This window comes from Coturnix japonica, chromosome 5 (assembly GCF_001577835.2).
Source record: "Coturnix japonica isolate 7356 chromosome 5, Coturnix japonica 2.1, whole genome shotgun sequence".
Lineage (NCBI taxonomy): Eukaryota > Metazoa > Chordata > Aves > Galliformes > Phasianidae > Coturnix > Coturnix japonica.
The window spans coordinates 40,568,586-40,590,350 of NC_029520.1; the positions used below are offsets into that span (position 1 = coordinate 40,568,586).

General features: G+C 39.4%; 2 protein-coding genes across 4 annotated transcripts in view; both read left to right on the forward strand.

Annotated features, from left to right (window-relative positions):
• Positions 1 to 11,877, forward strand: part of SLC24A4 (solute carrier family 24 member 4) — a 76,835-nt gene extending 64,958 nt beyond the window's left edge. For all 3 annotated transcript variants that reach the window (XM_015865311.2, XM_015865312.2, XM_032444644.1), the window contains exons 14-17: positions 1,657 to 1,771; positions 3,508 to 3,620; positions 4,317 to 4,382; positions 5,686 to 11,877. In XM_015865311.2, coding sequence (XP_015720797.1) covers positions 1,657 to 1,771; positions 3,508 to 3,620; positions 4,317 to 4,382; positions 5,686 to 5,832 — 441 coding nt within the window. In that variant the 3' untranslated portion in view covers positions 5,833 to 11,877. The remainder of the gene's footprint in view (positions 1 to 1,656; positions 1,772 to 3,507; positions 3,621 to 4,316; positions 4,383 to 5,685) is intronic.
• The window catches only part of RIN3 (Ras and Rab interactor 3), a 55,773-nt gene continuing 40,418 nt past the window's right edge, over positions 6,411 to 21,765 (forward strand). Inside the window, exons 1-3 of the mRNA XM_015865307.2 lie at positions 6,411 to 6,499; positions 11,961 to 12,086; positions 15,144 to 15,409. Of these exons, the coding sequence (XP_015720793.1) occupies positions 15,363 to 15,409 (47 nt within the window). The 5' untranslated portion in view covers positions 6,411 to 6,499; positions 11,961 to 12,086; positions 15,144 to 15,362. The remainder of the gene's footprint in view (positions 6,500 to 11,960; positions 12,087 to 15,143; positions 15,410 to 21,765) is intronic.

Here is a 21,765-nt window from a genome sequence, read left to right on the forward strand (position 1 = left end):
CTTTAGGAGCACATTCACTGGAAGTATTAAATAGGTTTATGGTTTGTTTTTTTTCTTTTTACCCTCCTTCCGATTATCAAGTTCATGTTTTCAGTCAGAGAAGTTAAATGAATAGAAAAGCTCTTCAGCTAGTTTCTGTGGTGGGAACTATACTTTTGAAATATAGAAAGTTACCTTTTTCTGCACTAAAAGATGCAAACCCACGAAGCTGTAGATAACTGTAGCTAGAAGATAGGTATGATGCGCTGCCAAAGAATTCTGTGATCATTTTTGTTTTTAAAGGAACATACAGTGAAGTACTCAGCTTGTTTTGTGCTGAAGAATATATAGCTGTATAAGTAAGCGCAATCATAGCCAAATGTATACTCTTACAGTTGTATATATGGAAGACATTTTGTTCTTGAACTTATTTGCAAAGTATTTTTTGGGTGGAGAACATTCATACCTTCTCCAAATGTGTCAGACATTTGCAGATTGCTTTATATTTATGCTTCTTTCTGTTTTTAATACACACTTGATACATAGTTTTTTACACTAGTAAGTAATCCCCCTCTCTGAAGGTTGAGAGATCCATATGCCAGCCACTTGTTCTGCCTGGTATAATAGTGCCAAAACCACAGATTCATTTCATACCATATGTCCTTTATCAGACCATGCTCTGCACCTTGATTCCATTTGTAGATGTCCCCTTCACAAACAAGACATGCTCGACAAGACTGCAAACCCTCTTATTTTAAGATGCCACCTGACCTTATAGTATTTATGACAGGAGAATCATGCCTACTCCTATGTCTGAGCAACCACTTGCCTTTGAGAGTATGAAGGTTTGTGAGTGGGTGAGTGAGTTCCTAAAGTACACCTTTTCCTTGGTAACGGGTCTAGTCTTCCTCATGCACAGGGCTGACAGGGTATTTCAAGAAAACAACACAGAAACTTAGACTTTCACCCTTGGTATTCTGTGCAAGAAAGGAGCTCCTCCTGCTTTTGTCTTCTCACTCTCACAGGGCTGTTTCTTTTGCATGCTCAGTTGCCTGTTAGTGCTTTTATTCACTTTTTTTTCAGTCTTCATTGGGTGTTCCAGTTAAATAATGTTCCCTGTCCTTTCCAAGAGTTCTGCTACAAGTTTCAGCCCGTCCCTTAATAGTTGTAAAGCTGCATCTGGACTCTCAGGGGGAAGTAGAACCAGAGCTGCTTGCTTTGGGATTGTATCAGGAGTTATTTGAAGAACTGTTTCCTTCTTCATGTGCTGGAATATAAGAAGCTCTTTATGTCTCTGACACTCTATCATGTTATAAATTGATTCCAATCCTTTTTCAAGAAGAAGCAATAACAATCTTGCTATTATTGGGTATAAAATAAAAACAAAACCACAGATTGACTCCATGTCTGTGCTCCTCTTTAAAAGATCAGCATGTCCTGTTAGAAGTTCAGAAAATGGAGCTTACTGTTTGCTCAAAAATGTTGAAGACTGTGTCCAAGGTACTTTTCACAAGGTTGATTTTAGGCTAGTTATTCCACACTTACTTCATTTGCAGAAATGGATCTTCAGTCTAATTCTTCTGGAATCTACACCAGAGATCAGAGTATGCTACAGTAGTATCGGGTAGAGCAGACTTTCCAAATCTGACATGTTTATCTCCTTTCCTTACTCTTCAGGTGACTGTGATTGGATACACCCTTGGGATACCAGATGTGATCATGGGCATTACTTTCCTAGCTGCAGGAACAAGCGTCCCAGACTGCATGGCCAGCTTAATAGTAGCAAGACAAGGTACTGTGTCTGCAGAGGGATACCTGCAGTCCCACATACATGCTCTGTGATTTGCTTCCTCAGTGCACATAAATCCTCAGTGCAAGTTTATTAATTTTAATTATTTTTATTTGTACTGTTTCAGAGCCTAAATGAAAAACAGAACACTTCGCTAAGTACTGTGTGCCAAAAAATCTTTCCTGTCCTATTACCTTTTACTCACTGGGACTGGGCACAGCCTCGCATTACAGACAGTTATCTGACAGTTAGCTATCTCAAGCATGGTATGTGTCAGTCTGATTAAAAAGATAGAAGTAGTAGACCAATCTGAAATATAAGCTATTAAAAAACTGTGTTGAGGAATGTGTGCTGATCAGCACTGTTCCATATAAAACTTGTATCAATTTCTAGAAGAGTTATTGAACCCAGAGAAGTGGTCTGAGATGATCTAGCAAAAATGGTGTTGCTTCAAGCATTCTTCTCATCAAAAGGCAAATCTCTTTCCCTTTGGGATGCATGAAAAGTAGCACTGGAAAAGGTTTTAGATAACCTTTAGTTATGTCATCATCATCAAGTTTCCAATTGAAATGTTAAATTCTTCTCTCAATGTATCTTTAATGTTCTGTGAAGGTTTTTTACATTTCCTTTTTTGAGAAATGTCTGTAGCCACATGCCTTCCTGTTGTTGAAAAACATTAAGCCTGAAAGTATGGTCTCCTCTACTGCAGTAGAATAAGAACCAGTCCTAATTCTATTCTTTTTCACCACTCCTATCCCTGTAGTGTTTTGTTGTTTTTTTGTCCAGATAATGAGAATTCTTCAGAACACGTAATTGGGCAAACAGCAAGGGTTCTGAAGAGATAAGTTAAGCACCCAAATGTGCCACCTTTGAGATAGAAGTAGTGCTCTTAAATGTTGTTTGATTAAAAAGAATTATATGTTTAAGATACTTAATTCTACAGCTTATATTATTAGGTGTGTGCAGGAAAAATCTTGTACAAGCACTGAATCTCACAAAAATATTCAAGGTTCTTATGGAACTGCCTTCTGACTAGATTAGCTTTCTGTATGTGGTACTAAGCAAACAGGTTTTTGAAGGAACAGGAGGAAAACACAATATGTTTTTAAATGAACAGACATGCTTTAGATTAATTCCTTCTTAATATTAGACATAACTATTCTAAGGATTGTTTCCTCTGAAAGTGAAGCTAAGCAATAGCTTGTGGAAAACCATCCCTTCTCATTGAAGGACAGCATTTTTGCAGTACTCGAAATCAAGAAAAATGGCTAGAAGGAAGATTGCAGACAAATATCTGAAGAGTAGAGAGAGATACTGCCATATAAATGGATTGAAAGCACAATATTTCTTTCTCCCTTTAAATAGAGACTGTATTTGTGATCCAGCAGTGTCTGTCTCTGTGCTGTGTGCAGAGATCTGTCCCATTTACATCACAGTTCCTCTTCCTTCTTGCGATGCATTTTGTAGACGTGACTCAGTAGTTAGGCTGGTCTTTAAGGCAAACTAGCAGAGGGAGAGGATTCTGCTTTCCTTACAACTATTGGTGCAGAATGAGGTATCAGCCAATGTTAAATACAATTTCTAATTATGAAAATTATCTCCTTACCTCAGATACTCTGGCCAGTCCAAGAGGTCTTAGATCAATGCCAGTCAGTCCTCTTTAGTTTCCTCTGGATACTAAATTCCTCTGGAATTGATTCTATTCTTTTTTGCACCTGAAATTTGCTTTTCATTTGCAGGCCTCGGTGACATGGCAGTATCCAACACAATAGGAAGTAATGTGTTTGACATTCTGGTGGGCCTTGGTGTTCCGTGGGGTTTGCAGACCATGGCGATTGATTATGGATCAACTGTATGTATACTGAACATACTTGTAAAGTTTTCTTTTTCTCCATTTAAAACAAACAAAATAAACAAAACAAAACAAAAAAACCAAACCCACCATCATATTCTAAAAAGAAAGCATGCAAATAAAAATTAATCTAACAAAGCAAGTGATAGCATATTATTGGTTGCTAAATAAGGTGTTGTATTTTGGTGGGGTTGTTTTTTTACCAGTGAACCAGGAATTACAGGAGCAATGTTCCTTCCACAAGCTGCAATTAACTCCCAGTTTATCAAATGCAGTACATTACATTCTGTATCAGAAAATAGGGCCACAGATATCTGTTCCTGGCACTGTCATTTTCTCACCACACACCTTCAAGCATATATGTCTCCCTGTACCTTAATAATAATACCTTAATATTTTTGTAAGATGAAAATAACATCTTTTTCTCTCATGAGGATCTTTTAACTTGAAATCCATTATTCATGCTATTTGCTTTTTTGAGGAGTGGGAATCCTTACACGTTTGCTTTAAATCCTCAACCTTCCCATTCTGCATTATAAATCTGTTGTGGGTTTGCATAGTTTAAAAGAACAAGTCAGTCACAGTTTGAGGCAGAAGGTGGGCTATGATAAATCAGTAAATTGATTTCTGATCTCTAAAACACAGTGTTTATATTCTGGGTGATTTAAAGCTTTCTTCTCTGTTTAATTCGCACAGGTTAAGATAAACAGTAAAGGATTGGTCTATTCAGTTGCACTTTTGCTAGGATCAGTGGGACTGACTGTAAGTATTTGTGTATTTCTGAATGTGACTCTTCAGACTATTCTGATTGCAAAATAATTATCAGGTATCTACCTCACATATTCTAGAAGGAAAAACTGAAAGTACTCATCATCCCCAAAGTATTTCTTTTAAAGTACTGTTGTTATAATAATACCATGATTAGAATAACTGCCATTGTCTTCCAATGGCAGAAGAGATGCTAGAAGTGTGTAGATCCCTTTGACTTCAGTGACTGTATTGGCATTATGTGATCAAGTAATATTCCTTTGGTCCTGTGTCCAGCTGCATACCCTAGATCTTTCTGTGGTCTATGCTGGGGAAGGCCTAGATATCCCTCTTTTCATTCTTGCATCTCTGATTTTCAAACCAGCCTAGACTAACAATGCACCCTAGCCTTAACAAAGACTAGTCTGTGGGGGTTGCGAACCTCAGTACTTTGAATAGGCATGTTAAGTACCACTCTTATAACGCAGTCTTGTTAAGGTGAAACAATAGTTCTGCTTCAAAAGTCAGTTTTGCTGGTACCTGGGGTACTGTGATCCTGCTGACTCCCAGAGAGCCATCTGTGGAAAGAATCAAATCCCAAAGGTATAAAAATACCTACTTACACTAGTATCTTTCACTGTCTGTGGAGACCCTTATAGAGGAGGGAATCATCACTGGAGATGCTACACTGTTGCATGGATAGAGTTTAGAAAACTTCACATCACCTGCGCATGACTCAAATGGTAGAATGTCCAGGTCTGTTCACTTTGCCACTAACTTCCTTGTGCATCTGCCAATACCAGCTGTGGGAGCCTGTTGAAAGAGTTAACGTTAGGTGCTTGTGTTCAACTGGGATATAAAGGGTGTATAAGGGAGCACTGGACAGAGAGGCATATTCATGGTATTCCCTTAGTTCATAATAAAGGAGGTAATGAGTGCTGTCTGATTAGAATGTGCCCGATGTACTGAAAATGCACTGTGTTCTGAAACTGAGCACCCAGGGGCCTGTTTCTTTGTTACATGAAGAACTTCTCAAGTGACCTTAAAGTGGGTTCATTAAATGTTTTGTAAAGGGGTCTTCAGACAAGTGAGAGTAAGGCCAGAGTTTGAGTTATTGGATTGGGTTCTTACATTCTTGATTTAAAAAAAAAAAAAAAAAAAAAGTATTTTGCCTTTTTAAAACCTGTAAGATATCAAGAATGTATTTTTATCTCGGTCCAGGATCTCTAATTCAAGAAATCATTGCCATTTTTAGCTTATAATTGTTTCCAGAAATCTCCTTAGAGGCTTAATTAACTGACACTTTGTTTGCTTGCAGGTGCTTGGGATCCATGTAAATAAATGGAAACTTGACAAGAAATTAGGCATCTACGTGTTGTTTCTTTATGCTGTTTTCCTGTGTTTCTCTATATTGATAGAATATAATGTCTTCACCTTTGTCAACCTCCCTATGTGCCGAGAATGACTTTAAGCAACTGTCAAGGAGAGAGACTGCGGTTCTTCTGATTACCTGTGCTGTCAGTGACAGGAGACATTTCACGTTTCTACCTTCTTTCCATCAGTAATTTGAGTGTCATTCCTGCTTCAGCAGCTACCAAGCACTTTTACCCATGTGGAAGGAAAGCATACCTTTCTTGTAACATGCTAGCTCAAGGCAACCAAAGCATTTAACTCCTCTTTGGATATTGCTGCTCCGTCATGAAGCTGTGTGGACCTTACGTGGTACTCTCAAATGTCCCCATTTATGGGACTTTCTGTTGTTGTTTTCATTCTCCTTTTGCAGACAATCAAACACTACCAACAAGCTTAACAAGAAGACTGGAGAAAAATCTTTATAGTTCTTTTGCTTTTGACACTTACTTTCCATGGAAGGAAAGGAGGCGAGTTCAGGACTTTTCTTGGCTTTGTCAAAATATCTCAACTACAGGACCAGAGAGTCTAAGGCACATATCAGGCATGCACTGTTGAGGACATCATTTCCCCCTTCAAGTGCTCTGCTTATAGAGAAACTGCAGTGACAGTTTTTGATGACAGTGTTGAATATTTATCATTCTTTTCAAAGAAGATGGACAGTGTGGCAGAGAGAGAAGAGGAAATGGTTATATGTTGTATCACTTCTGATGATGCACACTGTAAGTTTGACTATCTGCATACTGAAGAAGAGATTACATGCAGAAATTCATACTTGAAAAATATGTTTTATCATTAATGAGTAATGCTGTATATGTAAATATAAACAAAAATTGGTGGAATATTACACCGTGACAGATATTTTTCTTTGGCCCTCATAAGCTTATTTGTAAGTTTAGAAGAAAATAAAATCAACTGGGTGCTGAGTAGCTATCAGTTATTGCTGTCAGTTGAGAATAGTATCCAGACATAACCCAGATTGTCGGACAACAAAACCCACCTTGGTTATGTTTTAATTTAATGTGATTATTGAGGGAAGTAAGCTTACTTCATTAGTCAAGAAGCTGATACATTCTCCATTCTTTATATATTTCCAGAAACTTAATGAAGATGGGTGTCTGACACTCAGTAGTGCAGATAAGATAGAGATAGACAAAGGAGTCTATCAAGAGACCATGGTCTTTGATTTGATTATATATAAATTTGAAATACAGTGTACTTCTTGTCAAGCCCAAGTAGAAGCCAGATTTTGGTATCCTGTCCACCAGCTTAAACCTGATATAGGGAATAACTGATGTAAATGACAGCAGGATCTGGCCCAGGCTATTAAAAACAATGGGTAGCATTCCACGGTTGTTGTAGTCATAAGACTGTGAATCACCAAGGCAGTGTGCATATTTTGCATTGTTACTAAACTTTGAAGATGTATATGAATGAAAGATCTTCTAAAGAAGCACAGTTAACTTTATACATAGATTTTTTAAATTTTTTAATGTTTATAAACCAAATCTATCAACTAAAAGTTGATACATTTTAAAATATATCAATGTTTTGCACTTAAGACTATATGTAAAAATTCCCATTACTGTGTCACTGAGAACATACTAAAGAACCTTAGTGAATAAGAACTAAATTAAAAGTTCCTTGTCTCAGCAGACCTGATTAGATAATTGAGCTCAACAAGCTCACGTGTAGTACTGTTTACACCAGGCAATGTGTTTACAATTAAGGCTATTAAAGATTTATTTTGATACAAATTAAAGAGTGAATTCTGCTCTTGAGCTTTTTTAGGAATTGGATCCTTTTAATGAAATCCTACAGGAAAAGGAGCAGCATATTTGTTATGTACTTTGTAACAGGTGTCAGTATTAGTACCCAGTTAGGATTTTTCACCTTAATTAGGTAATTGTGTAGTTAACCGAGCTAGTCCCAAGATGGAAATAAGTACAGCATTATTAAGATGCTTTATTGAATAGTCAAGACAGTAAACACATTTGTCCTCAGGTATGTAGATGACCTTATTTCCTGGCATTCAAGACATTTCTGCTGTAGTGTAGCAGCAAAGCTGAAGAGGTTCATTTTCGTCCTTGAGTCTTCTGCCTCAGAAAGGTTATGAAAATGCACCACTGTAGGAGCATCCCTCTCTATTCTTACTGTCTTCTCTGCTATTTTTCAGAAGGATGGAATGCTGCTGATACTCTCATGATGGCTTAGATTTGAGCCTGAAAGGAGCAGAGATAGAGGCTGGGCTTGGAGAACTAGATGCCTACAAGGAAATGTTTGCTCTTCTGTGCACAGTTTGGGCAACTCAGATGTATTTATGCTACTTAATTGTAGTTCCAAAATCTAGTTTCGAATGCCTGCTTAGTGTGATGAGCTGAGTTGACAGTGATGAGGGCAACGATGTTCACAGTGCCAGATCTAGCAGATTGTACTGTATCTTCATGTTTCTGAGCCAGGTAACTTTAAAAGACTAAGGGCACCAGTTTGTTCATGGCAGCTGATCCCCAGCTCAAAAATGCATGAAATTGTGTTTGCTAATGCCATGAGTCCTTGAGGCATTATTTAAAATTTTTTTTCCTAAATTGAATATCACCTGCTCCAAAAAACAGAGTGTTCTGCTGTAGGAAGAGGCAGTCTTGGAAAATAATATTGATCTTAAATTGAATAGATGGTCCTGTCATTCTATAGCCCTCCCAAAAACATAGACCAACTTCAGGACAATTTATATTGAATTGTTGTGCTGCATTTTCTGAGGCAGTCTCATATGCATCTTCTTTTACGAGACAGGTATCATGCCATGCTTGTCATTATAAATAACTTTAGTAGGATTCTCTTCTGACACAACCATGTGACCAGGGATATGTTGTTTGCCAAAGAATTATTAGACACTGTATCAGGGCCTTGATGACACATGATCATATGAAGTAGTTAGAGTCCCCATGTAGTCATTACCAATATACTAAAATAAATGAAGAAGGTAATTATAGGCAAGCCATGCAGATAAATTGAATGGACTGAGAAAGATCTAACTGACAAATTGCTGTATGTCAGATACCCACTTCAGAATGTGTCGGTAATTCAGGAGAATATTGCTGAGGAATAGTGGATTAGTGCCTTTCATGTGTACAGAAAATAATTTGCTTGTGTCAGGAAACTACTACAAATTTTGCCATTTTCCAATGATGAAAAGGAATGATTTGCACTTGGCTCTCTGAAGTTTCTACAGTTCTATGTTGCATCTGTTCAGGTTGGGTTTGGAAAATTTTGTAGCCATTTTGTTTTACTAACCATTGCAAAAGTTAGCTGTCTGAGTTTGGAATGTATGTCACAATGCTGTGTAAGTTAATATTCAGTTCAAGAGTGAAAAAACTTGTGGATGTGATTTGAAAATTGCCAGCCTACTAACACTGAAAAATAATACAGTGCAGAAAGAGATAGCTCTTATCCAGCAAAGCTTAACTTCATTAAGATTGATTCTACGCTTAAAACTAAACATATATTTAAGTGCCTTGCTGGATTGATGACAGCTGAGCATGATTTTGGGCTTCCTGTCACACTCAGATCTTTTCATGTGTTGTTTGTTTTGTAGTCTACAATTTTTACTTCTCACTCAAGTTGAAAGGTTTGGCCAGAACCTGTGGACTTCTGCTCTGCTGACACCACTTTGGATTTCCACTTGTGAATGAGAGGAGAACCATAGATTTCAAAACAGCGTACCTTTCCTGGTGTACAAGTAGCATCAGAACTGAATTACAGCTGGCCAAGCAGAGTTTCTAGCAGCTCTTCGCTGCTACAGTTCCACTGGAGTAGTACAGTCCCACACAGATCCACAGAGTGCAGACCTATCTATAGTGACTGTGTGGGAGTGTGGCCATTGAATTCAGAAGTGTGTGATTCCGTGTAGACCATAACTCTTGTACCGCATTATTAAGTTGCATCACATAAGTTCAGATTTGGTACTCCGATCCCACTGATACATGGAAAATATTGCCCAAATAAATATTTCAGGCTAGGGATCTATATGCCTAAATCTAAAAAGCTACAGTTACGGTTATCTTAAAATGACTGTTTGATGATCTGCTGTAGACTGAAGTCCAGCCTAGCTGAATACCTTAAGTCTTCCCAACATGTATGGCAGTCAGACATCTTTCTCCTGGCTCAGTCATTGGCGTGCCAATTTTATTTCATGGTATGCTTGCTGCAGCTGTGACTAACGTATCATTAGTTTCTGGGTTTAGATTGCATTAGTAAACATTCCTCTAATGTGTAAACAAATGGAAAAGGTCTTTCCAAGTCTGATACTTATACAGCAATTATAGGGAAGACTCTATTGTTTGATTTCCTTTGTGGCTGTGCTTTAATTATACAGACTTGATTTTATTGTGTGTTTGCTCTAGTTGCACAAATCCCACTTGAGTTTGGGTGTCTTCCATGTTTGGATTTCTTGCAATCGTAATGTTATTTATTTGTGTACCACTGTTAGATTCTCCTTTTTGGTAGAGTCCTTTAAGCTGTATAAATGCTGCCTGATTATCCATGCCAAGGAAAGATCAGACCTAATGTAATATGAAACAGACACTAAAGTAACACTCATAGCCAGGTGAAACCAAAGAGTCTTTTTTTTCAAGTATTGAAATGTGTCACCTTTGGACATAATATTCTATCACTGCAAGGCTCAGATTCTTCACTTATTTGTGTTTAAGCGCCCATAAAAAAAGCTCTGCACCTCAGACATTCACTATGTATTTTCCTTTATGTTTCTTTGAAGTCTAGATTTTTCAGTCTTTTGAGTGATGAGATTTATATAATGGTTACACAGGTAAATGAATGTTGTTCAGCTGATATCTGCTTTCCAGTTCCTGACCTAGTGTGCGCAGATTGAAAAACTTCAATGCGAATAAATTGAGCGTGAGTTTTCTTTCCCCATGTGTGAGGTCCTATTTTCTCCCCTGAGAAAGCTGTGAGATCCTTCATCCCAGTCCTGAAATCTGAAACACGTGTAGCTCCCCCACAGGCTGAGATGTGAAATGATTGTGGCAGTTTGTACATCACATGTTCTGCTTCCTACCGTACTTCTGACATACAGTAAACTTCTGAAATAAAGAGTATAAGAAATTAAGGTCGCTTGGATATTTTCCTACAAGAGTAACCAGTTTGAATTTAATTCCTTTTTTGTTTTTGTTTATTTTTTAATTGCACAAAGAATGTTTGTGATTGTTGCTGTCTTGTCATGGAGATGATCTTGGTAAACTTGAAAAACAAATATAAATGTTGATTTATAGCAATAGGGAATTGTGAGAAAATCTAAACGTTATCAGAATATATTAAAACCAGACAGGTAAAGTCTCTGGAAAGACGGTGATGCTTCTTTTCAGAGGATTTTGCAGAAAAGATGATTGCCTTCATTCATATGCCAGTTGGGTACATAAAGAACACTCAAGTCTGCTTCCCCAGCAGCGTCATTGTTCCAAATAGCTGAGGCTCTGCGGTGAAGTTATGACCAAATTCTTGCCTTCACGTTCTTGGGAGTGATGCCAGCTCTCATTACTGTCCTGGTAGTTGGCACGAATTTTCATCAGTGGAACTGAGAGCAGAATTTGGCTCCTGCTTTGTCCTCCATTGCAAGCAGGTATTTGAAATCATTTATGACTGCTAAAGTAACTTCTGAACCTTTTAAACTTCCCTGTGCTTCATACTTACAGCCATTTGCAGTGCACCCTTAGGTGCAGTACCTCTTTAAATGTTATTAAAACTTTCTAGAACTGCTTACTTTGAAAACAGAAAGGGATGAGTTTGTAAACTGTAAATAACAAAATTCTATTTATCATGTTATTTATTTTTTCAATGACCGTGACCTTATGCACTGTGAATGCTCTGTGTATATGGGGTCCTTTGTACAGATGAATATATCATGAAATCCATATGGATTTAATGTGATAATTTGTTACAAAACGTTGGCATGATATTTGATTATTTTTGTTGTGGAAAGTTAAAAATAAATAGTTAAATAAGCATTTATAAAAGAGTCTAGCAGTCAGTATTGTAATGCACTATGTTATTAACATATGTACACTATCAATAAATTATATAAGAACTACTGGAGTGCTTGCTGTATTTTTCTCAGACGATGAGAACGTGTGAAGCATTCTCTTATTTACTGTTGAACATCTAAAATTTCAGGACCAAGCTAGGATATGTGCATGCACTTTCTTGCTGAAACCTGGACTCTGCTGATCTGAAAGACGGAAGGCCCACGTTTTCATCTATTCAAGGGAGAACCGCTTTGGATCGAGCCAATATTTTGGGGTGAGTTGAGTGTATCACTTTGATCCACAGCAATTTCAAAATGCAAAGTTTGCCCTTTTGGAACTAGAAATGTTTGATCTGCTGAGAATGTAGTCTGCTGTACGGAGACACCAATCCAGAACAAAAACGGCAGTCTCAGAAACATCCTGATCACAGCATCTTGGCCCCATGGTACAGTGGAATCCATCGGGTTCCCATTGGGCACTGAATGCTGACAAAAGGGAGTGGAAGCATGGTCTAAAAGCCCCGTAGTGCTATTTCACCTTCCCAGATACCTCGGCTCTTGAGGTAGCAGAGAAAAATATAGTCCCTCTTACTCCTGGTTGCCTGTTCCAAAAGACAGGCAGACAGCTATCTCAGCATCTCGAATGACTTCAAGGGTAGATGCGCAGTCTTTGATGCGGTATCTTCTGGGTTGAAGGAAAGCTTCTAAATTCAGTTATTTGAAGAAAGAACAAGGAATTACCTTACTCTCATATTCTGTATTTTTTTAACTATTCATTAGGCAAGAGTCTTCCCATTAATGCTCTTTGTCAATTTACTCCGAGTGACAAAGAAAGAAAGTAAAAGTTTGACCTTATTTTTCATGCTGCGTGCTTTTGGAATCCCTGTTACTTTATAAACCCTGTAATTAGCCACCGTGTTTTTGTGTATCTGCAGAAGACTCCTTGTGAAGTGGAGAAAAGCAATATCCAGCATCCTTTGACTTTTGCACAAGGGTTTGTTCTTTGGTATATGCTATGCTAGCTGTTTCTAAGGAAATGACTCCCTCTTCCCTAGAGAATTTACTTCCAAGAATCAAAATCTGGCTGTAGAAAGTACCCATTCTTTTAATCCACTGTACATTTGACCTCATGACCCACCATGACCCGTTATGTAATAGGCTTTATAAAAGGCGCATAATCTATGGATTAGTGACACAATAGGCATGACAGTTCCTGCAGGAATATACTGTGATGCAACTGCATCCTACTGTGTGGAGAACAGAACTGTCACGTAATCTGTGCATACGCTGAAAGCACTTCAGTATAACCAAGGTGCACTTAAGGGCTTCTCTCATTTTTAAATATTCCCCACTGTGCCAAATGGTGTGATTTAAGATGGAAGGAGTGAATCAGCCCTAAAAAAAGACAAGAATTCCCCGCCCCCAGCTACTAGCTCACACTGAAATCGCAGCAATCTTTAGTCTAAAAATTAGTTTCATGGATATGTCACATCTAAATAATTCTCCAAGTATTGAAATATTCAGTTCTTTCTCTCAAACCTGTTTTGCTTGGACATGTCTCAGAGAAGTGGCATTTTGCAGTGTTTGTCTCTCCATGGAAGAGCTTTTCCCAAATCATGTCAAACTAAAATACCACCACTACACTGGATTTTGTATTCTGTATTTTTGCTTTTTTTTTTTCCTTCCTGGGTGTTTTTAATAATACTTTTTCCTAACAGCATCTTTGGAAATGCCCATCACTTGCTGAAAACTGTTCTTATGCATCTGCAAGTCTTATTTTTTTGACTAGGGTGACTGCATCTTTGTGTAATCCCAGATTACTCCATCTGAGTAGGTTCATGCTCAACTTTAAAGCTGTATTTCAAAGTTGCCAAGCAGGAGAACAAATTTGGAGTGTACTTCTTCTTGGACCTCCATGCCCAGAACCAATAATACTCCAGCTAACAGGAAGTCATGAGATACGACAAGGCTGCAGAGAGGGATGAGTGAATCTCAGCCAACCAGTTTGTTTAAGAGTTAAATGCAACATTGAATGAGTTTGTAGTTCTCTAAAACTGACAGCGTGAGTTGGAGCAAAGAGGTCATTAATTTAGTAGAAGAGAATGTTATGAGATACAATAACAGAAATATTAAGACTGGGAAGGCAAAAAGTCTGGTCTGAAATCTGATAATTAAACAGTAAGACACCTGTAGCAGGGTTGTGAATTTTCCATTGTGCAACCTTTGCACCAGCTGTTTGGTTTTCTAAGATAAATCCTTATAGAAGCTAGAAGATAGGTTTCCTAATGCCAACAGAAGTTCAAGCTTTGACTGAAAAACCCTTGAGAAAAGTTTATCTTGAGTTACACGAGTTGGTCTAGATGACAGTAAGGTTCCCCTGGTTCCTCTGAGCTCAGGCTAGCAGTACAAGCTCTGTGCTCTACACAAGTCTAGTTTCTCTCATGCGGATACACTGGGAGCTGCCTGATCTTTCCATTTCTAAAATGGGCTATATGGCAAAGTAGTTATTGGACAATAGAAATCTGAGAAATTTCTTCCAAAAAAAAAAGCAGAAACAAGTTAACCATCACCTCCTTCTCTGTTCCACGCAATTGCTTTTCTTTGCCTCAGCTTCATATTTCTACCTTGCTTTTTTCCATTATGCGTTCTTCCAACATCAAATATTTCCTGAATAATAGAGCTGCCAAACAGGAGTGCCACTAGCCCTGTCTGACAGCACATCTGTCAGCTCCCAGCCTCCACAGCTGGTCTGTGTTCAGTTGGGTTTTCAGTACAGCAAACTACTCAAGCACTTAAGTAACTCCAGGTCAAACAGACAGCTGTTCATTTACTAGCAGTCTTACAGCCTTATCATTACCTTCTGCATTAACTTCTTTGCATAACTGTCCTCTGCCTGTGTAAGACATTTCATTTTCTAAGGTCCTGTGTAAATATAAAGGTTTCCAAGCTCCATCTGGTTCCAGTTACTCAAGCAATAGAAATACACATGCTTCAGGAATTTGCAGACGGAGACTTAATACTTCGCTGCCTTATAAAATCCTTTACAAAGTTCACCATGCTCTGTTGCCTACTGATATACCTGTAGTCTGTAAAACAAACTCTCCTGTATTTACTTAAGTTAGAAAAACAAACTAGAAGCTGACAGTTTCAGGCCCTTCTTTCTAATAAGGTTAACCTGCCTTCACTACTAAATATGGCTTTCTAATACACACACACACGCGCGCACACACACACACCCTTGACCACCAAAGACTGCCTCTTCCTGAAAACCCCCGTTCGTATAAATACAGGAAGTAGAAAGAAGAGAAGCTAAAATCAGACCTTCTTGGTAGTTTGCTTTCATTTCAGTGCTTGTTTAATCGTCTGTCCTTCGATACTGCGGAGCCTGAAGTTGGTTTTAAACATCCTCCCCCTGCTGCCCCTTGAAATATCATCTTCAATACAAATCCAAAGGATGTGGATGTTCTGCTCAGCGATGGAAAGGAACTGCTTTCTTTACCAAGGAACTCTAAAGCCACTGTGAAACAGAAAGTGTCTTAAAGTTTGCTGTAATGATGAAAACATCAGCCGGAGATGAGGGAGCCAGGGATGACTCAGGGTAAGTCCTGAAACTTACGTGACTGTTTGTTTCTAATAACTACATTGCTTTGCTTTTCCCGCTTAACAAAGAGCTCTCAACTGCATTTGCAAGCTGGCTGGGGAGCGCTCAGCTATACATTCACACTGGTGTGGCATGTTCATGCTGTTATATACAGTATTTCCTTTAGCTAATGTGTTCTAGCTGAAAACAAACAGCACTACCTTTATTTAGCTCAAGTCTCAGCTATTTAGGGCAGAATAAGTGCAGATTTTTAGCTGCCATTTAGGGCAAAGGACAGAAGGGTAGATCTGTGCTTTTGGAAACATGACGAATCTTTTGTGGGAGGCTCGCTTTATTTCTGTTGAAATGCTGAGTATTGGGTAAGGGCTCGTCCATGCAAGCTGGCAGTCACTCCAGCTCTGCGTAACGAAGGTATGCACAAACTGTGTCTGCAGACTCCCAGGAGACTTCAAGTGTACTTTTGATTAGGAAAAGATCCCAGGCTTTCCTTGCTCTCAGTGGACAGGTGCTGCACCTTGTGGGTTCATGCTCCAAGAAAACATAGTGGGGGAGAGAATGGTTTTGATTTGGAAGACAGTCAGCTGCTGGGACTCCAGGATCAGGCTGGAATCTGACCAAGGCTGTTATATCTTAAAGCTGATGCCTGAAGCTGAGCATTTCTGTTTCCTGTTGAAAACAATCAGGGGAAAATGACATAGCTGCTGAAAACTTCCATCACCTTTCTTGGAAAAACATGTAGTACCAGATTATAAGAGTGGTTTTTATCTGACACATTTAGGCGGCTTCTCTCCCATGAGTAAGAGCTCCCAGATGTGTCTATGTTGGGTGCAGTAGAAGAAGCTGTATGGGTGGATGGATGTGTTATGCTTGCATTTTCAGTCACTGACTATGCTACAAGTCAAACTTAAAAAGGGGGCAAAATGCTGCTGGTAGGCAGCTATAGCCCTGCCATAGCACTGTTCCCACATGTGCACGTGGAATGAAGGGGACAAAAGGAAAAGCCTTGCTTTAGTTGTTTTTTACTTCACATTGCAAGGAACAGTGTCATTCCTCTTCAAAGGTACAATTACTCAGTTCAAGTTAATGTCAAACACTAAAGGATAAAGATCACACACACAGCCTGAAGGAAAAAAATAAAAGCCAATCACAGTAGACTGACAGGAGGAATTCAATAATCCAAGGAATTTGCACTTTGCAGATATTCCCTGCATTTGTGATAGTTAAGATGCCACTGACTGAGAAAGTGAAAGATTTATACTGTTTGTCTCTTTCTCAGCTTGGCTGAAGGCAGCCACATGCTTGCAAAGATTTGGGTTCAGTTTAGAGCTGCAGGAGAAAATAAGCCAGAAGCCCTGGACTTCAGTGTGATAATCTGAATAATATAACGACATCCCTTCATTTTAGTAACTGATTGTCGTTTTTTTTATCCACTCCATTAACTATCACCCACTCTTAAATAAGTATTCATGTATTTAAAAATTCAGTTCCAGCTCTCTCTACGTGCCACAATATTCCTGAAGATCCTCAAAATTACACCTCAGCTTGCATACTTTATGGCCTCCAACACATTACAGAATTACTCCTGACTTGTTTTCTGATATGGTGCTGATGGAGAATTTGGACCCAAAAACTGCATGAGCAATTGCTGAGATTGTGCTTTTGTCCACCTGGGTCTTCAGGGTATTAATTAAACGTCAAAGCTTTCTTATGCACACAGAACTATGACAGTGCAAATTGTTATAGGAGTATGTTGGCAATTTGGAAGGTATCCATGTATCTAGTCCTATTAATGACTGAAGGGCTTTGTTTTGCTCGTAGCAAATCAATAGGGCAGTTTTGCTGACTTACACCTCTGGAACAGACTTAAGACTCTGGGGAGAAATCTATGTCTGAAACTAAAAGCTCCGCAGTGATGTGTGTGGGGAGGAGGGTAATTAACAGAATTAATCTTACTGAATTCTTCCAAAACGGGTTGGTGAGGTTCTAACCAGTTATCCTGACCTAGAGTCGAACTAACTCAGCTAGGAACGTTAATAAGTGATGAGATCATAAAGTATCTGGAGAGATGTGAGCTGATTGAGCCCTGTGACCATGGTTTCATGAAAAGGTATATGCATCCATTCCAACATCTGGTAAGTGCATGGATGAGATGATGAGAAGAGCAGATAGGAGCTGAGACAGATGTCTCCTGCAGTGTGCAAATATAATCTTTCAGAATAGTGTCTGGTTAAGGCCATTGGGATGAGCTACAGTGATTCTCTCTTCTGGGTGACGAGGCTAGTTAATGAAGTGATGATTGTACATCCCTTCTGAAACATGTCTGCCATCACAACTGATAGTGATTTCATGCAATTTATGTAGAATAAAGAGGTGAAGAACTGGAGGAGTGTGAGAATTGAACCTCTCCCATCAGTTCACAGATTTTAGCTTCAAAGAGGAATGTTTTGATTATCTAATCTGATCTCCTGTGCAGAGTAGGCCAGAGAGCAATTCTGGTAAGCACTCTGTCAAAACCATCACTTATGCTGGAATGGGATCTTGTAGATAACTTGGCCAAAAAATGTCTCATGTCAAGTATCTCTCCTGCAAGATTACATGCCTAGCTCTGAAGTGACGTAAATAAATCCAATGCCAACATGTACAGATAAGTAAAAAACAAACAAAAAACCCCATAGCTTTTCTCTAGAACTGTCCTATGAGAAGAGCTATACATTAACCCTATTTGAATTAGTGCACAAGTTCTGTTAGCTCCAGGAGGTCTTGAGCACAATGCAAAGTGCTTCTCAAAGAAAACCTCAACCTGGAATGTGTGAGGTGCAGTGTCTAGATGGGGTTGGCAGGCAGTTCAGGCATCTGGAAACAAATCAGTATTATCAAATCACTCTGCTGTCTGTCGAGACCTGACAATGGAGGAAATTTTCCATTCCCAGAGGATGATGCTTACTCAGGAAGGAAATGGCTGTGTGTTGCACCAGATCGGGAAATTACTGTAAAGATGCAAAGAAAGAGGTGCTCTCTAAAGACACGTGAGTTTGATGCCTTCAGAGAGTGGTTTTGAAATCCCCTGGAATTTGTTCAGCAGAGAAGTACATTTGCTCACTCGTCTTGTGATCACCACCAAACTTAGTGACAGCTTTGAGCACTTTGTGCAAGTGTGCTACAGCAGAAGACAACTGTCCCTTCTCTTGCTAGGGCACAGACCATGCTGGAAATACTGACCTTGAGGAGGGAATTCCTCATCACCGCAGACAGTCCCATATCAGTGTAGATAGAAATGCAGACACCAATACAAACACCCTTCTGTTCAGCACCTTTCCTTTCTACTACCATTTCAGCTAATTTCTTGCTTCCTGTCCTAAGTGGGTTTGCACTGTTTTGTATTGTTGGCTTTCCAGTCTAAAGGCAGCATGGACTGTAAAATGCACATGAGTGCATGCACCTGTTTCATTCTGTATGTATTGATACCCACTTTGATCAGTGTGTCCTGGAGAGTAGCTCTGAGCGTTGCTTGGCAACTTTGGGTTCACTTCAACCTTTACCACACCATATGTATGTAGCTCACATATCTAAAAGAGGATTTATTTTGCCTGTTTATTCATACGTGAATATAGATGCTTTTCTAAGGTCAGCAATATGTGAGACTCAGAAGGATCTCTAACATGAACTAAAAAAAAACAGACATGGAAAGCAAATAGTTAAAATTGACCTATTAGAAAAAAGAAGCTGCAGTAAGGTTCAATTCCCAGAGCTTTAAGTGCTTGCCTGCTTCAATTGCTAAAGAGCACAGAAACTTGACTTAGTGAAACTAGGCCAACATATTGTCCATCACAGACTTCTAGCCATTTTGGAGGGGAGGAGGGTTTTTTTCATTTGGGAATAGAAAGAATATTTCTTTGGAGGAGTAACTAGAAAGAAAAGGCAGCTGTTCAGAATAACTGACCGAATTCTGACCACAAGAACTGTGACAGAATCCACAGATGGATCTGTAAGAATAGGGTAGGTATTGCCATCAAAAGACACTTAAAGCTGTGCAGTGTCCCTGGAGTCTCATCAGCCTTTCCTAACTCTATGTTTGAAACATTCATACTGCAAAGAAGTCGTTAGATTTACCTTCAGAAAATAACTACAGATTAAAATTGAGAAGTATGTTTTGCAGCACTGAAGCAGTTTGAGGTAAGGGCTCTAATCAGCAACACGACCTTATCCATACAGGGGGTTAGGGATACTATTGCAATGCAGATATGTTGCTTATTTTCAATAATCGTCCAAAAATTCAAGACTTCCTTTCTGCTTTTGCCTCTCTTTACCACAGTTGTCTCATCCCATTCTCCCAGTTGTTGGCAATCCCTACAGCACTAGCATACATGTGGCTATATTTAAACTGTGTGCCAGTGTCAGTCCAGACCAACTCCACGGAGAGGAGCTGAGACAAAAACCCATTCCAGGCTGCTGGGTGTTTGCTTTTCAGAGGGACAAGGCAAGCTTTCAGCTGGTGTTTTTGACTGTGAAATTCATGTTTGAGTGCAGGATAAATAGCACTGCAAAGCATCTGTGGTCAAGTAAGCAGCGTTATTTAAGCTGTGCAAGTATAATAGAGCAACAGGCATCGCCCAATATGGTAAATACTGTGGTTACAAGCCCTTCCTCTGACTGTTTTGTACCTTTCTGAGCTATCCAAAGTAATTCTACCCGCTTCCAGAATGGGATCCCTCAGTCAGAATATCTTACCAGATTGGGGATGCTAAGGTAATGCTTCCCTTGGGGTTTCAGCAGCAAGAAGTTTGGAGTGCTTAGCTCCTCTTTGCCTGCACCCAAAATAGTATAACTCTTTTTTGCAAGTGAAGATGATTACTTGAGCAGCAAAGGATTAGCAGATGTGAGTACTGCATAGCTGGTTATGTTAGTCACATTTTCCTAAATAGTTATTCTATTAGATGTATGCGAGCCAGGGAATGCTAAAGAATGTAGTTCTTTTCAAACAGATGAATGTATGCATACACACTGCAGTGTGCCTTTCCCAAACTTTCCATCACTGTTCAGCTGAACAGGGAGTGGATTTATGCCTGAGTAAAGGATTTCTGCTTTCTGCATTACTGATATCTTTAAAATGGGAAAGATATTTTCACTAATCGTAACGGCATTGTATGATTAACATAAAGCACATGTATGTATAGAGTTCATGCTGGTATAAACTGGGTGTTAATCCTCTCAGCAGCCATTCAAAGAGAGATATTTACTACCGCTACTGAAGGAAGGGAAACTGAGGCATGAGCTGTTTTGGCAATTGTCACCCTGTAGCCCAGTTCCCTGGATTCTTGTTAAGCATTTAATGCCTGGCCTTTCCCCAGACCATCCTATAAGTTTTGGGTAAGGCCAGAAACAGAATCTAGTTCTCAGAAAGCCTTTTTGGTGGGTGAGTTTCCTGCTGGTTAGGACACTGAACCAATGTCCTTAGAGGTGACACAGTCTCTCAATCTGAGGTGAGTGGAGCAACAAAAGTGAAGTGATGGGAACATGTCCAAGTGGGGTCAGGGGACTGCACCTTCAGCAACAGCCTGCCATTGCCCTGAATTTGGAGGAACGTGAAACCATGCCCTGAGAGTTGTTCTCTGAGGTGTGACTGCAGTTCTAGTTCAGATCTGGTCCTGCAAGAGTTGGGGCTGCTGGTATTTGCTCTCTAAATCCTCAGGCTCTGTGGGGCAATGTTACATCTGGTGGGGCTGAAAGACCTGTCTTGCTACTTGAAATAGTCCCCTGACCATGTTAATTGGTACTTTCTACTTGCTTTTGCAAGAGTGAGGCATCATTGGGGAATTTCAAGTGTTTTGTTAAGAACAACTAAATACATTCAGCTTTTTGGATGCTGGGGAAACCTTACCAAATGTAGGAAATCTGCACAGCTCAGGTACCCTCCAACTTTTGGCAGAACAAGAAGCAGTCGCTGCCTCTGGTGAGCTGGGTTAAGTCGTGTGCTGCTTGGAAAACTTCACCAAGGAAACAGAGACCAAAAAAATAACAGTGCCTGGAGACTGACAGCTCTGCTGGCTACCTGCAACACTGATCTGCAAATTGCTAGCAGACTTGTAGGCAAAAGAAGGTTGTCCCACATATTTGGCTAAATGACAGCCTGGGACCTGGCCCAACCTTTCATCTTGCTTGCCAAGAATTTTTTCTCCCTTCTCTTTCCTTTGTTTTCCCTTGAGTTCTCTCCAAGGAATCTATCACTAGCGATGCTCCATGCAAAAGAACAGGCACTGTGCAAAGCTCAGAGCTTCTCTTGCTGAATCAGCAGACAGGAAAGAGGTTGACTTTGGGTTCCTTTCCTTACTGTCAAGAGGACAAACGTTTAACAT